General features: G+C 37.8%; 1 protein-coding gene across 11 annotated transcripts in view; it reads right to left on the reverse strand.

The window, feature by feature from the left end:
• The window catches only part of LOC145671339 (uncharacterized), a 530261-nt gene that overhangs the window by 79154 nt on the left and 434540 nt on the right, over positions 1–16567 (reverse strand). For all 11 annotated transcript variants that reach the window (XM_081740371.1, XM_081740381.1, XM_081740409.1 and 8 more), the window contains 2 exons: positions 7171–7278; positions 3717–3881 (listed from right to left, as the gene is read on the reverse strand). In XM_081740371.1, coding sequence (XP_081596497.1) covers positions 3717–3881; positions 7171–7278 — 273 coding nt within the window. The remainder of the gene's footprint in view (positions 1–3716; positions 3882–7170; positions 7279–16567) is intronic.

Consider the following 16567-nt stretch of genomic DNA (forward strand, 5'->3'; position numbering starts at 1 on the left):
CACCATGCGACTTCTGGCTCTTCCCAAACATTAAAACCGTGCTTAACGGAAAACGTTTTAACACAATTCCTGACTTTGAGAGGGCCACGACATAACAGCTGAACGCCCTTCCAAAAGAAGCCTTCTAGAAATGCTTCCAGTGATGGATTCAACTCTAGGATAAGTGCATTGCTAGCCAAGGGCAGCACTTAGAAGAAGATTGAATCAAAATCCACGTAAGCTCATTATTTTGTTTCTAATAAAATTATTCATCGTATTTTTTTTTATCACACTCATAGGTAAATTAAAAGCATATGTGCACTTCTTAGCAGCTTCTGGCAGACTGAAGTTGTATGAGTAACACCAACCTATTCTTCAATTGAGAACGGAATAGCCAATCAAAAGCGCTGAAGCAGACGATTAGCCAAATAAGATATCGGAAACAAATTATAACGATATTGTGTATTTTACATGTAAATCTTTATCATTTCTTGTATTTACGGGCAATATGTGCTATTGGAATATACACAAACTAGTTAGAAGAAGAAGAAGAAAATATAAAAGAAGTAAAAATTAATTATTTTCTAATATTATTATTGATTTTTTGTTAACATAGTAATCTGACGATATGTGTTATTGGTTGTCATAGAAACGAAAAACATAATATATAACAAGATCCATCTTGTAGAACTAACATGTATGATCTTTAAAAGGTGTGAATGTTTAATCTAGATTATATTTATTCGAACTGCGGGTTGAAGTGTAACCCTGAAAATACTAAATAAATATATTGGTTACATAATCCCTGATACCACAAAATGGCAGCTATGTCATTACTTTGACATTACTGTGGACTCTGACAGAGTAAATGGTCCAGTAAATGGACCAGAGACCAAAGTAAATATATGAGTAATGCAACAGGAGCTATTTGCGGAGTATTTGGGAATCGTTTCGGATCTCTGAATTGCTTAATCGTCTGCTTCAGCATTCTTTATTGGCAATTCCATTCCCGATTGGATTGGAATTTAACATCCTATTAAGCACCGAGGCTATATGAGACATGGACGGGGATGTAACGGCCTTACATGAGTGTACATGGTGTGTACCAACATAATATTTTTATAGTCCAGTATATACTCACCTTAAACTTATGGAAGAATGAGCATATATGCGATGAGTATACACACAAAAAGTTCTAGTATTACATGATTGAACGTAGACCTACAAATTAACGTAAGAACCAAAGCACATGAACTTCTGCCGGGAATTCAATTCGAATATTAAGCACCAAAGATGTGTAGGCTAACCATATATCCGAGAAGGAGCAAACATTATCTATTGTTAAAAGGTTGCATTATTCACACAATCGCTATTTTCTCCGGACTTTGGCGAACTACAGCTCCTGATATCGACTTTGGAGCAAACTATAACCCAGGACAGCCTGTAAGTACTTGTAGTTTACTTTTAACGTAAAATGATTATGTCCGTTTAGACATTTACCTTTAAATCTCATTCAGCCATGATTTTGCGTGTCAAATACAATAATATTATTCATTGCTTTACTTGATGACTCGTCATCTATGTGTCAACAACTATTTAAATTAAGAATACCAGCTGCTCTTATAAGAAGAAGGCCTTCTCTGAAAGAAACTGTAAGAGATGATTCCTCGCATCAAGATAAGAAAGAAAGTTCATATAGTCCTGTGGAGACACGTTAATAGTTTCGGAAGCAGGGCTGCACAAAACCGTGGAGAAATGCATTCAAACTCATGTTATTTCGAACACGAGGAACCGTGGAGATTCCTGTCCATAACCGCGTACAGGAAGTCACATTTACAACGTCCAAAAGTGCATATTTCAGCAATGTGCTAATGTACGCAAGGGATTCTTCACAGGGGCATAAGGGATTGCCAGACAAGCTTTAACGTAAATGTGGTTCCAAAATGGACAAGAAGGAAGCCTTGATAGTGATAGTACTGAATGGAATGCATTGGCGAGAAGTCGGTATCGTATCAAGAGATAGGATACATTTTGTTGAACTATGAGTGGTCGCATAACGACACGGAAGATGGAAGAACTATCACTTAACTATTCGGACTGAGAATTTTCATATGGTTTCAGTCACACCATGGTATACCTATCTTGAAGGATACCTGGTCATTTCGGTAACCAACATGAAAGGTCTCATGTTCTACGTAGGTCACGTTGTAGGGAGTAACACGAAATATGACAGAGGTATTGCTGGTTAGGTACGGATCATACAGGATCAATACCATCACGGAAGAGCACACGGATATCCCTGGGCCAACAAGTGCGGTCTGTAATGGAAACAGTTAACCTTCCTCTTCTTTGAGGTATGAACGTAGGAGTTTGCCAGAAGAAGAGCGAAAAGAAATTGCAAGTAAATTGAGTACACTGAACACTGAACTAAGTATGGGTCTCAATCAATGACGTGGGCTAGGTGAATGAAAGGAAAGCTGTAATGCGACGTTACCAAGTGGTAAGAGCAGTAACTAAGAAGACTACAATGAAAGCAGGTGAGCAGCTCGTTCTCTGCTTTAAGAAGGTAGACAAAGACGTTGCAACATCACAGCACTCTCATTTGCTAACAGCGTGGAGAAGTCAACAAAGATAGCGTTAAATGAGACAGTGGTGTCAGGCGAAAAGGTCGTAGTCGGTGGTTTTGCAGATACACTATTCGTAGATTCATAACTAATCGAACACTACCAACCTTGTTTTATTCCCTTCCTCCTACTTCGTTCCCTCCCCCTTTTTTGATCAGTGTATTACCTTTCTTCTACCTCTGATCGAAAAAGCTAGCTCCTACGTCATACATTTGAGAAATGCTTATCAAGCAGAAACACATTTTCCAAACATTTACATTAGTATATTAGCTACTCCACTTTTGGATGCAAAGACTTCGCGACTTATTCTGCATTCCTGCAGGGCCCATTAGTGAGCCGCGCCTCACAGTTTGAGAACCACTAATCTAACTAAGGTGTTCGAAATTCCCCGACCTAATAGCCAGATTCTTCTTATATCATTATTTCGAAGTTAATAACATTCAAATAGGAAAAAAGTGTTATCTCGTTGGTATAACAATTCAAGGGTATAGAAGCAAAATCCTGGTAAATCTATTTTTCAATTTTGACAGAAAACGAAGAGAAAGTGGCCCTCTTATGTTTTATAATTGTTCAACAATTTTCTGTTTAGTGGTCACTATTTAATATAGATGAGTGAAGTCTACCACTAAACAAAAAAAAAAGTTGTTCAACAATTCTGAAGCATAAGGGCGTCATTTTTTTCCCATTCCCTGAAGCAATTGAAAAATGGACTTAGCAGGTTGCTTCTATACCCCTGAATTGGTATAGTATAAACGGCGTATCAGAATTCGACTCCAACCCAGTTAAAGTATGTTATTTCATTTTGCTGTATTATTTCATTCAGTATAATAATTTTATTCAAATACTGCAATACCTAGTTGCTCTGCTCAATAGTGGTATTTCAGGTTTTTCTGGACGGGAATGGAAGGCATAATTCTTTCACGTGTTTATTCATACATTAGTATACAATTTATTTATTAAAAAAAAAAAAACGTTTTTCAAACTCGGGGGGATTCCGGCCTACCCTCCTCAAACGACGCGCCTAACTGTGGTAATTGTCATAACAAGTTAATGCAGAACATTTATCACTTCTTACGTTGTACTTAGGTATATATTGCATAAGTGTAAACTCACCGGAGGTCCAATGGGACCAGGAGGTCCTCTTGGTCCAGCTACTCCAGTAACTGAAACAGCCTCCCCTGGGAGACCTCTTGGTCCAGGAGGTCCTTCTGCTCCTGGAAGTCCTGGAAGACCAGCCTCTCCTCTCTCTCCTTTTAAACCCGGAGGACCGGGTAGACCCTACATTAGAAAGACAAACGAGAAAAGTTTACTTTTTTTATATTAAAGAAGTTAATGAAATACACATTTGGCTACCCTATACAGTACATTTTATTTACAATTTTTAATCATAAACCTATATTTTCTATCAAAATTACTTCTTTAGTAAATTTTGGGTCATTCTTGGAGGACATTTCAAAATTCATACTCACTCAGAATTCTGCTTTTATTAGTTTATAGAGATTCTGCATCTGACATCAGTGTATCACGATTGATCGAATGTGCGACACGATCGATACAGTGTTGCAGGTAAAGATGCTAACACCGAAACTGTGCTTGAAACATAAGATTGAAATGGCGGTTAAACAGAAGATTAAAAAAAAGCCACAATCTGTTGTTTTTCTCTCTGTATACTGATTGTAAAGACAAACTTTAGTGTTTTTGTTTAAAGAAATACCCTTCGAATTAGAATTGGTATCGTTAACAAAACCGGGTAAAGTATACGACCCTCTTTATTGGCGAAATATGAAATAGTTCCGAAAAATATCGCCAGAAACCGCCACAAATAAGTTTCCGCCATTGTGTAGAGTCAGTGGTACCACCAACACAGTAGATTTTATCCTAATTGTAGTGGATTTTAATTATTGATTTTTATTAAGAAAGAAATGCTACTTTTATATTGGTCATGTGCGAATTTAATAGCAATTTGATTTAGTTTTCACATTCGGTACAAAGTCAACAGACAAAGGCACAATTGAAGATGAATGATCTGATGATTAATTACTGACTAAACAAATAAATTGCAGAAAATTTATTCCTTATAGTTTGTATTGTATAACAGTAATAAAATTCATTTTTTTAACAACCGCTTTTGATTTGTGGGGGTCAGCTTACAATCCAATTAATAGGGGAAGGGAGGGTAAGTTGACGATAGTAAGCTTCTATGCATGTTTTGTCAGCCTTGTGTTGATGAAATGTTTCGATTTTATGTTCATGGCAATTATTAGACTTTCGTTTTACTCTGTTAATTGTTTGATGGTTTTAAAATCAAAAGTTACGATGATATTTCACTTTTATTGACCCCATATCGCTTTCGTCATCTTACCCTCCTATGCGGGTAAGATGACTTCCATAGGTGGGTAAGATGACGAGACAAAAAGCGAGAACAGAATTGGACTGGTTATTGTATTTCAAACGCAGTATTTTCCAGAATACACAAATAATAACATGAATAGAAGAATATGAACACAAGCGCAATGTGATTCCAAGCGCAAAAGTCACAGATATATGCTTTGAATTTTGTTTCTGTGACAGACAATTCAGTACAAGCAGCATGGGCCCAATTGTGACACACATTACAAGCGAACCACGTTTCACTTTTACCATATTCATTACATACTACACACACTTCTTCCCCCAAAACATCGGAATCGTCGTCTTCGTCCATGTAAGTCACTGATATAGAAGAGTTAAATGAGTCGACTGAATATAAATCCTTAATACATGTCTTCTTTTTATGCTACGGAGATTTGTCTTTTCGTTTCTGTGTTCCTTTTTTCTGGGTACGCATATCTTCTTTTGTCTTCTGTCTGGGTTATTTCCCGGCTTTCCTTTTTTCCAGAGTTCTTTTGACAGGGCTGCTGGTGATAAACAACGAAGGCAGCTTCTTTCGCTGTTACCTTCCTTTGTTAACTGCTTTAGGAAGAAGGTGTAGACCATTGTATGATTTTGCATTTGAGAGTCCAGGGTCTGCATGAGATGGTCCGAGTTCAAAAATGGAAGAATCGGGTTCTGCAAGTGTTGATGCAGGTTCAGAGTGTATTTGGTTAGATTGCGAAAAGGAACGAGACAATTTTGGAATAGAAGGTTTAGGTACTGATACAGATGATGCAGATGCTGAGTTAGACCTTATAGTTGTTGAATGTTCCGTGGCATTTATTTCAGTTGCTGCGGTCGCTGTAACTTCAGGAACATATTGGTTTTCGGTTGTCAATGATGGCTCGAATCAGAATCACTGAAAATCTGAAAATTTAATGGCACTAACCCTGTAGAACGGAAACCCTTTACTGCGTGACTGATCGTGGCCACCCTCCTATATGCCACTTTGAATGGCAGCAACATTCTTTATGCTGATTCTCTCACCTGGAGGAGCCATCAAGTAGTCATCACAATCACGGCTATATGCAGTTTTCAATAGCCTATAGAAGGCAACATCCAAAGGCTGCATCCGGTGGCGGAGGAAATCCTAAGAGGCTAAAATGATTTTCTCTGCACACGTTAACTGCCTGTAATGTAATATGGGGTGGGACTCATTGCAGATACCAGCAGAGCCAGGAGGAGCATTGTTCAAAAAGTGTTCCTGCATACGTACCTTGGGGAAAATAAAGAATGGTGGGACGTAGTTGCCAACAGCACTAAAACAACAAGCCACACTTACATTCACACCTCTTTCAGAAGAAGAAACTTTAATTACTCTTCGATTTCCTTTTGAACTTAATGGGCTAGGGATTTTCGTGGGTACAGTTGAACAGCTCGTTTCATCCATGTTAAAAATCTGATGAGATTCAAAGTGTTTCTCATTTAAAACATCTTTATAGACATTAAGGAACGATTCAACATTTGTTTTGTTGAAAGCAGCTAGCCTCCCTGCAGATGAAGGTTCCGCTTTTCGCAGAGAGTAATGAAATTTATCCATAAAGGTCTTGATGAAGTCCTTGCCGGCCTTCTTCTTTCTTCGTTGAATCGCTGAGAAATCTTCATAGTCTCAACATAGTCATAAACTATTCTTCAAAATTGCTCCCTTGTTGGGCTCACGCAGTTCGGGCAAGATGACGAATTCGTCATCTTGTCCGCCTATTTGATTCGTCATCTTACGCGAAACAGCCATTTTTTATTGCAAAAGAGACAAATCTGTCATCAGGTTATTTCTGAGTTACATTGAACTATTGATGTAATTAATATACTACATTATTTCGAAAAAACAGAAATCATGTCCTGGGGACTTATCACAATAGCTTCAGACGTTATTTTTTGACACCGGAATCTTACAACGAACCGACGTGCAGTCAAAGCACTCCTGGTCAACTGGAACATGGCCGATTGGAATAGTTTCTATCTCCCAACACGTGTAGCACTAGTGCCTTCCCAACCGCATGAAGGCTGTGTTGCCATATCAGTTCAGGACTCTGAAATTGACAATTCGTCATCTTAGACACCTCGTCGACTTACCCTCATTTCCCCTACGGTATTTGACTCATATAAAACTATGGTAAGTAATTTAACATACGTAAATAATTGTACGTATACTTACAGCTTGTCCTTGAGGTCCAGGTGGTCCCGAGACACCAGCTTGTCCCTTAGCTCCTTGGGGTCCTACAGTACCTCTAGGTCCTGGTGCTCCTTGTGTCCCCGGCAAACCCTATCAAGTAGAGCTATATGAATTCTCAAAAATCATTTTCACATTTTTACTACGGAACCCGTTGACTTTTCATAATATGCCATTTAATGATTAATAACATACTTTCTCATATCAAATATATTATTACTTTCATTACTGATAATATTACAACTTATCATTAATATTGTTATTAAAAATCTTGGAACAAATAAAACAAATAGAAAACCGAGACATCTTTAGACAATTTTGAGATAATGATAATTTAATCTATTTCTAGTCTTAAGTAGTCACAGAAATCAGAGGTACTGGACAGAAACGCCCTCACAATAACTTTTTTCCATGCGGAAAGGGGGGAGGGGAGCAAAAGACCTATAAACATGCGAAGTTGCGAATATATGCACGTTGATGCATACAATACTCAGTGACGTATTTAGGATTTTGTTTCGGGGACTATGCACAATACATGAATAAGCACTTATATTTTTCCTCTTGGGTGCCAACAAATTTTAATGAAGTTGTGCATATAACAAATTTATTTCGGGAGGGGGGCTTGAGCCCAATAGCTCCCTAAATACGCCACTGACAATACTTTATGTAAAAAAAATATTTTATTAATGTACACTCATGTCCAAAACGATTGTCGCATATCTATAACTGTCTTCTTGTAAGAATATAATTTGATAATGATTTTGCAGAGTACTTTTAATATTGATACTATGTGTATAATCGGGAAATGTATATTTGTGATAAATTTCATAGGAAAAGAATTATAAATACGAAAATTAGAATTAAAAAAACAAAATGCTGCTAAATGGATAAGAAAGTTTTTTTTTTTATTTTATTGTTCTTATTTACTCTCCCTTGACATGGAATTTGCCACATACATGTCTTTGCCGATTACACACACACTAACATCATAAAAAGTACCGGGTGAATTCATTATGAAATTATATTCCTACAACAGCATATTTATAGACATGCGACAATCATTTTGGACATGGGTGTACATTCCATTGTATAACTACAGTGAATATATTAGATACTGAAATAGGTCAGTAAGCAAATCTAATAGGATTTAACATGTATTTCTAAAAACCAAATCTCTTTCGAAAATTCAAGGGACAACAATGTCTACTCGCTTGCCTTTCCCTGCGGGCGTCTATAGCACTAAAAATATAGTACGATATAAACCGGTAATGTTTATTTGGATATTACAGTTGCTTTTCGTCCAAATACTGTATTTTAACTAGTTGAACAACAGATGGCTGTAGTAGTTACCCGCGTAACAGGCGTCATCTATGTTACATTTGTAGAAACTTTACAAGGTAGCTACCACTTCGCTCGGTTTTCTGTGATTTTGAAAACATTCTGTCATGCTCAAAACTATTGGATCCTCGATTGACTCCAGTAAATAAAAATTTAAAAAAAAAAAAACTATTCACACTGAAATGTTTAATCACAGAGGATCCACTAAATTATATAAAATTGGGGATGCCGTTAATCACTAGATCACCAGTGGCGGATTTAGCCTGCGGTCGGGGGAACCTAGACTCCCAGTTTTTTGAGTGTCAAAACTAACTTAAAGCTATTATTTATATATTTTTGAAAGTTTATAGTAAACTTATGATAGATATACCTATCGTAGTCTGCGTTCTGGTTACCCCTCCCAGTTTTTACTTTTTATATCCACCACTGTAGATCACCCATTAATTAGGACTACATTTCAAATATGAATTATCGCAATTAATTTCCAAGTTTCTGATAATAGTATCATTGTATTCATCACAGTAAATTTTTAAAGATGATGAATTTTATTCCAAAAATACGAAGATGGCGAAATTCCCCCTCATCCCCTCCAAGATTTCGCGCCCTGGATATCACACACTCAAACTTTTTTTTTTTTAAAAAAAAAGTACAATCGCAACTACAGGTAATATATAAAGTACTAACCTTTAAATTGACCAATAGGAAAAGAATTGGTTACCATAACTAGTCTGGCGTGTAATGTTCGTTGTGTGATTTATATATATTTTCTTGAGCTCCCTCGTGGGTAAGCGGTTAGCGTACGCGCCTTTGGCGTGGGAGACCCGGGTTCGATTCCCGGCGGGAGCTCATGTGGTTCGGATTCCACGTTAATCAGTAGGTCCACGTCTCATATAGCCTCGCTGCTGAACGGGACGCTAAACTACAATCAACTCAACAATATATATTTTCTTTTCTGTTAAAGTATTTTCACTTCGCTTGAATAGAGTAACAGCAGATTTTAAATTTCAAGAAATAAATAAGCAAAAAAAAAAAAAAAAAGTTTATAGTGAAACTTCATCACTTTACCTCTTCGAACCCAGGACCTTTCTAATACCAGGGCTATGTACCAACTGAACTGTTGCCCACAAGCGAAAGTACCAAATATAAGTGCAGGTGGTAGAGGTGTAGGTGTATGTGTGGAAGTGTAGGTAAATAAATCAAAAAATGGGATTCTTCTTTAGAGCTTTTTTTAAATAATATTTTTGTTTCAACTCAAAATGCTAAATTATCGTTTGCGTGATTAGAGTACATTCTTTCATAGGGACGCTTGTAGCCAGATTCCGTTTGTACACAAGTGTATAAGAACATGTATGTACAGCTCACAGATGACGAGAAAAACCCTAGCAGAAGTAGTGTGACGTAGGTATGGGCTCGCCCACTTTTCGCAAGGGGGGTTTCAAATGACCACGGAATACCACACAGATAACTACCCGGAGTAGCAGACGACATCTAAGTATAGACCACACCTCAAAAACCGAAAATGGACTTGACCGTGTCGTTGACCTCTCCCCGCTACCCCTCTTTTAGGGTTCTTCTCGTCATCTGTGAGCTGTATATTTCAATATGTTTGACGAAGGGTGATGACAAAGTACGGTTATAAAGCATGCAATTAAACGTGTATATATTATTTCATACAACCAATACAACCAACACATAGTAAGCCTTAGGTTATTTTTTTGACAGTCTCCATATCGGTTAAGTCACTTACAGGAGCGTCATTTCAGATTTTGCTTGGGGGGGGGGCAAAATCCCTTGATATAAGTAAAATTTCGCGTGTTTCACTGATTTTCTACTATTTTATTGATAAAATCTATAGAAATCTCAAACTCAGGGGGGGCAATTGCCCCTCCCTCCCTCCCCAAATGACGCCCCTGGTCACTTATCGCATCGTGGGATGAGTTTCGAGATTCCTTACTGGTAAAAGTCCTGTCCTTGCGTGTTCATCCATATTGACACTTTGCAGTACTGCAGAATATCGTGCACAATGTGATGAACGCTTCCGAACGACATTCCCAATTCTGCCATCAGATAACGTAAACGTGATCATCCTGTTGTCCTGTTCCAAATCTTGATACAAAGGATGTTATAAAATAGAGGATATGCCCATACGTATCTTCGTCATAGGAACTTAATGAAGCCAAAAAACAACCGAGCATCGTCTGAGCCGGCACGTCTGATTGGCTACTGTCGTTTCCGCCATGATTGTTGGCTCGAAACATTGCGATCTTAGTGGCGCGGAGTGGGTAGAGTAGGTGTGGCGAAGCTGTGACGTATGGCTTTACAATTTTGTTGTATGGGCAGATCCTCTATTTTATAACATCCTTGGTTGATACCGTGCTGGGTCGGCCTTTGCGTTCCTCGTCGGTGATATTTTCTCTACCAGTCGCAAACTTTCGGCGCCATTCTGCGATATGCTAACGAAAAATTACAGTATCTCCGTAAACCTCTACCAGGTGGCGTCGAATTTCATCTACGGTTACATGTTTCGCCCACAGAAATCGAATAATTGAGCGGATTTCTTCGCGAGACCAGTTTTCTGAACGAGTCTCCATTTGTGTTTTCCTACACCTAGCGCCATAGCTGCTAGATTGCTGAAACTCTGCACAGTTGCCAACTCCATGTATTAAAATTACCACACAGACACCTCGTTTCTCTATAACAAACGAACCTCTACCAGGACCGGATCCAGGACGGACTTCTGGGAAGAGAGGGGATCGGTGGGTTGTAATACTGCTACTTAGAGTTACTTTTAAGAGCTTCAAACTCTGGGATGGGCTTTATTTATATATAAGATAAGAAAATTTCCACTTCTGGGGGGCGATCGCCCTGATCTTCCCCTGTATCCGCCACTGCCTTTAACCTTCAAAAATATTGGCCTTCTAACCTTAGTTTCTGATCCTCCTTCGCAGGCCCGTAGCCAGCCAAAAAATGTTGGGGGGGGCAGCTGAAGTTAGGAGGGCCCGGCTGAAGTTAGGGGGACCCGATCCAACCATATTATAGTTCATCATCATATTATAGTTCATTTGCAAGCCTACCGTGAAAATTTTAGGGGGCAGCAGAAATTTAGGGGGCCCTAGACCCCCCTGGATACGGGTCTGCTCCTTCGTAAAAGCTTTAATTACAATTTTCTTGATTGATGCAGTGTTCCTTATACAGTAAATAGTACACACAGAGGAAAGAATTGTGTGATGTTTGTTAGTTTGCTTATTATAAAATCAGATGTCACTGTTAGCAGCAGAAAGCTATCCACAACTATTTAACGTAACAGATAATTATGACATTAAATACGATTATTTTATTTTCTGTTATGCAACTGAAGGAATAAAATATTGTTTCCTGATCTTAGTCTAAAGAGACTAATTATATTTTAAAATAACCATAAACTTTAAAACGCACTTAAGAGAGCAGTCTTTTCGTTTTATATTTGACTTAAGATCAAGCTTAACATTGTATGTGTGTTTATTCTTATAGATGGTTTTTTGATGGTTGATCGGTATAGACGTGTTTTAAAACCGCTCCGCGTTTTTAGTAAGTTGTTAAGGAATGAACTTTTTCCAACATCTTCGGAAATGTGATAAAAGGTGTGAAAGTTGTGATAATGTAAAAGGTTTTTGTGTGATAGTGTTTTCCAAGTCCAAACTTTTTATATAGTTATCATCACTCATCGTTGGAAGAATTCGTTACATTTCCTTAACTGTTTGAATTCCAACAATGAAAAAGACATTTCAAAATTTCATTTTATTTGCTATAACTATAAAAGTTGTTTTACCGTGTCATGGCAAATATTAATATATCTGAAATTAATTTACAGTTATCGGGAAACAGTATGCATAACTGTCCTTCATGTTCAAAAACGTTTCCAACAAGAAAAGGACTAAATACTCACGACACTCGTAAACATTCTGAACTAGAGATTCATAGTATATGTGAAGCAGAAGAATTTGCGACAGAATTGGGAAAGTTAAAAATCTAATGCTTTCATTCTGAAAAGAATTCTCCGAGAAGTTCGATATGCTGTTGCTAAGAAGTTGGCGTCTATCATCGCAGATTGTGTAAACCAAAATGACACCTCTGTCTGGAAAAAATTATTAAGTTTCTCTTATTATGGTCTCCATATACCAACTGAGAGAAAGAATAAATCTCTCACAAACCTCGTGAAAGAAAACCTAAATTTGTCTTCTCCGCCAACAAATCGCTTCAAAAAGGAGGAAAAAATCAGAGATTTTCAAAAGAGTGGCAGCAAAAATTTCGGATTTTGACACAAAAGGTGCAATTCAATTGCTAAGCTCAGACGGCACATTGGCCCCAGTGAACGAGGAGACCTATAAGCTTCTCACCAACAAGCATCCCATGCCATCTAGGAAGCTCTCGTTTCCAAATCCTCCTTTAGAAAGTGACCCTGTTTTAACGGTGGATGCTAAGATCGTTTCGAGAGCTATCTACAGTTTTCCTAGTGGTTCAGCTCCAGGCATTGATGGCTTATCTCCACAACATCTAAAGGATCTGTTATCCAAATCGGCAAGGGAAGCAGCTGAAATATTATTGGATAACCTAACGAGGTTAATTAATCTTATTTTGTGAGGAAGAGTGCCTCAAGATATACGAAAATATTTCTTTGGATCCACACTTTGTGCACTCCGTAAGAAAGAAGGTGGAATTCGTCCAATAGCTCTAGGTTGCACCTTAAGAAGATTGGCTTCTAAGCTCGCATGCTCCAGTGTTTATCAGCAATGCTTTTCCTATTTCCAGCCCAACCAATTAGGGTTCGCAACGAAAAGAGGGTGTGAAGCAATTATCCATTTAACACAAACTTTTATCAAGAACCATGCAAATTCACAGCACGTCATTCTCAAAATAGACTATAAAAATGCCTTTAATACAGTAGAATGTGATATGTTTTGAGCTTATCAGCTTATCAATCAATCCTATAGTTCGCAAATTATCATCTGAACTAAACTTATTTTATCTGGATGATGGTACTTTGGGTGGGTCCCCACAATCCGTTTTTCAGAATGTGAACACTTTATTAGGGGAGTCTAAACGCATTGGTTTAGAAGTTAGTCCTTCTAAATGTGAACTGTTTTTCACATCTGGACAAGTGGATCCCACTATTGTATCACAATTTCAACAGCTTCTTCCTGGACTTCGAACAGTTAATGCGAACTATTATTTCTTTTAGGTGCTCCACTGCATGAAACAGGATACGAAATAGCTTTTAATGAGCACCTAAATCAGCTTAAACTGTTATTGAACGTTTAAAAATTTTACCATCTCACTTGGCATATTTTCTTCTAAAAAACTGCATGGGTATACCAAAGTTACAATATTTTCTTTGAACTACTCCAACATAGTATATGCCATCTCTACTTCTCCAAATGGATGCCTGTCTGAAAAAAGCATTAGAGTTTATTGTAAATATATCCATGAATCAAATACAATGGACACAAGCTAGTCTTCCAATTCAAGTCGGAGGTTTGAACATCCGCAGAGTCTCAGCTCTCAGTCTTCCAGCTTTTGTTTCCTCTTGTTATGGGGTGAGACCACTCATCTCCAACATTCTTAGCATTCCTGTTGATGATGTGGTCATTCATCACTTGACAGAGGCAATTGACTCATGGAAGTTCTTATTTGGAAATGACATACCATCCACATTGGAAGTACAGAAAAGCTGGGACAAAATAATCTTAAAATTAATTATTGAACAAGAGTTAGTCTTGGATGATGTATTTGATATAGCTCGCTTTAAGGCATTACAAGAAAAAGAATCTGGTGCATGGTTGCAATCAATTCCATCGAGGAATATTGGAACTCTCATGGATAACAATTCTTTTCGTCTTTGTATTGTTCTACGCCTTGGCATGAACATGTGTAAAAAATTTACATGCATTTGTCGGGAGCAGGTCAATGAAAAGTGCTTGTATCCATTGAGCTGTTCCAAAAGCGCAGGCAGAGCGTCCCGACACGTTGAATTAAATCATATCCTTAAGCGTGCTTTGGCCAGTATAGAAGTGCCCTCAATTTTAGAACCATCTGGTTTATCAAGGGATTATGGGAAAAGACCAGATTGCATCACGTTAATCCCCTGAGAAAAAGGGCAATGTTTAATATGGGATGTCACTTATGTTGACACTTTTGCAGCTTCTCATATCGTATCAACATCTAAGGAAGCTGGAAGAGATAGCGAGCAGATGAAGACATTTAAAATATACATGCTTAAAAGAGGACCATATTTTCATTCCCTTTGCTATTGAAACAATGGGTGTTTTCAGCAAAGAGGCAAAGAATCTAGTGAAACAAACTGGTTCACAGCTGGTTGCGAAAACAGGAGATACACGGAGCAAATAATTTTTAATACAGATACTTAGTTTAGCAATTCAGCGGGGAAACGCAACGTGTGTTTTTAAATCATTCCCCTCTGATCCTATTATGGAAGAAGTTTTTTTTATCTTAAATAGTTGTAGGGGACATTAAGAATGAAGATCGGCCTAAGTACCAAGAACATAAAATATTTTAAACCAAAATTATGTTCACTAGAAAGGAGAGTAAGGTGTCACAAGATGGTGAGAGGTGAATTCAAAAGCCATAGAGATCTTTCCTATTTAAAAAGAAAATACAGCCAAGGATTCATACTTTTGATAAAATATGCCAACGAAGCAGCTTCTGTCAAAATCGATGATATAAAACATTTGGTCTTGTTTTGTGAACATTATATTTTAACAAGGCAATGTGTTAATTGAGAAACCTACGGATGTCAAGATGCAGCATCAGAGAAAATTACACAAAATTAAATCCATTTACTAAAAAAAATAAGTAAACATGCAATAAATTTATGTATACTGTTGTTGATTCAAGATGAAGTAAAGCAAAATTTATTAAATAAATAATAAAAAAATAATAAAAAGTTTGTATGGGTATAACATAGAAGTGGTACTTCTTATACTAGATATTTTATCCCGTCAGTTCTAGTAAATAATGTATAATCGATTATTCTAGATATTTCTATAGGTTATTCTTTCTTATGAGGGGGTGCTGATAAAGATTGAGCCTTACCAAGAAAAAAAAATGAGCTAGGAAGCTGAAATTAGCAAGGTATATGGGGAAAGATCTGTATAGACTATGTTGCAAAATGTAATGTTCTATGATATTAACATCCTTTTCTTTTTCATTTCAGAAGCGAACATGGCTGCACCTCCAGCAACCTTCAGTCCAGAGGAGCATAGGACCATTATGAAGTTCCTCTTCCTCCATGGGAAAGGTGCGACGCTGATCCACGATGAAATGAAACAAACTTTCGGAGACCGTGGGCCCACTCGCCCTCATATGCAACTGTCAAACGCTGGGTGACAAACTTCAGAACTGGCCATTTTGATGTTGAAGGTGCGAAACCCAGTGGCAGGCCTGTTTTTGTGTCTGTTCCCGATAATGTGTAAGGACATGATAATGGAAGATCGTCGAATATTAGGCAAAAAAATTGTCAAAAGGATTGCTACATGTTTTGGCATGTCACGTGAAAGAGTTGGGACCATTATTCATAGTGATCTGGATATGAGGAAGGTTGCAGTAAAGTGGACCCCAAACTTCTGACGAAGGAACAAAAACAGGAAAGAGTGAGAACTTCGGGGACAGTTTTGGAACATTTTGCAAGAAGTGGGGTTGGTTTTTTCAAGAAACTCGTAACTAGTGATGAAATGTGGATCTATTGTTATGATCCCGAAACTAAAGAACAATCTAAGGAACGGAAGCGCAGTTCTTCTCCCAGGCCAAAGAAATACCATGTGCAGTGCTCTACACAAAAACAAATGACAACAATCTTGTGGGATAAAGACGGAGTTCTGCTGGTGGATTATCTTCCAGTGGGTGCAACCATTAATGCAGAATATTACTGTGGTCTCTTGCGGAAGTTGCGCGAAAACATCAAGGACAAACCTCGTGGCAATCTCTCCAAATGTGTTCTGCTTTTGCACAACAATTTCTCCTCACACATAGCATCTGAAACACAGGACAC

Source organism: Thermobia domestica, chromosome 2, assembly GCF_964235325.1.
Source record: "Thermobia domestica chromosome 2, izTheDome1.hap1.1, whole genome shotgun sequence".
In the NCBI taxonomy this organism is placed as follows: domain Eukaryota; kingdom Metazoa; phylum Arthropoda; class Insecta; order Zygentoma; family Lepismatidae; genus Thermobia; species Thermobia domestica.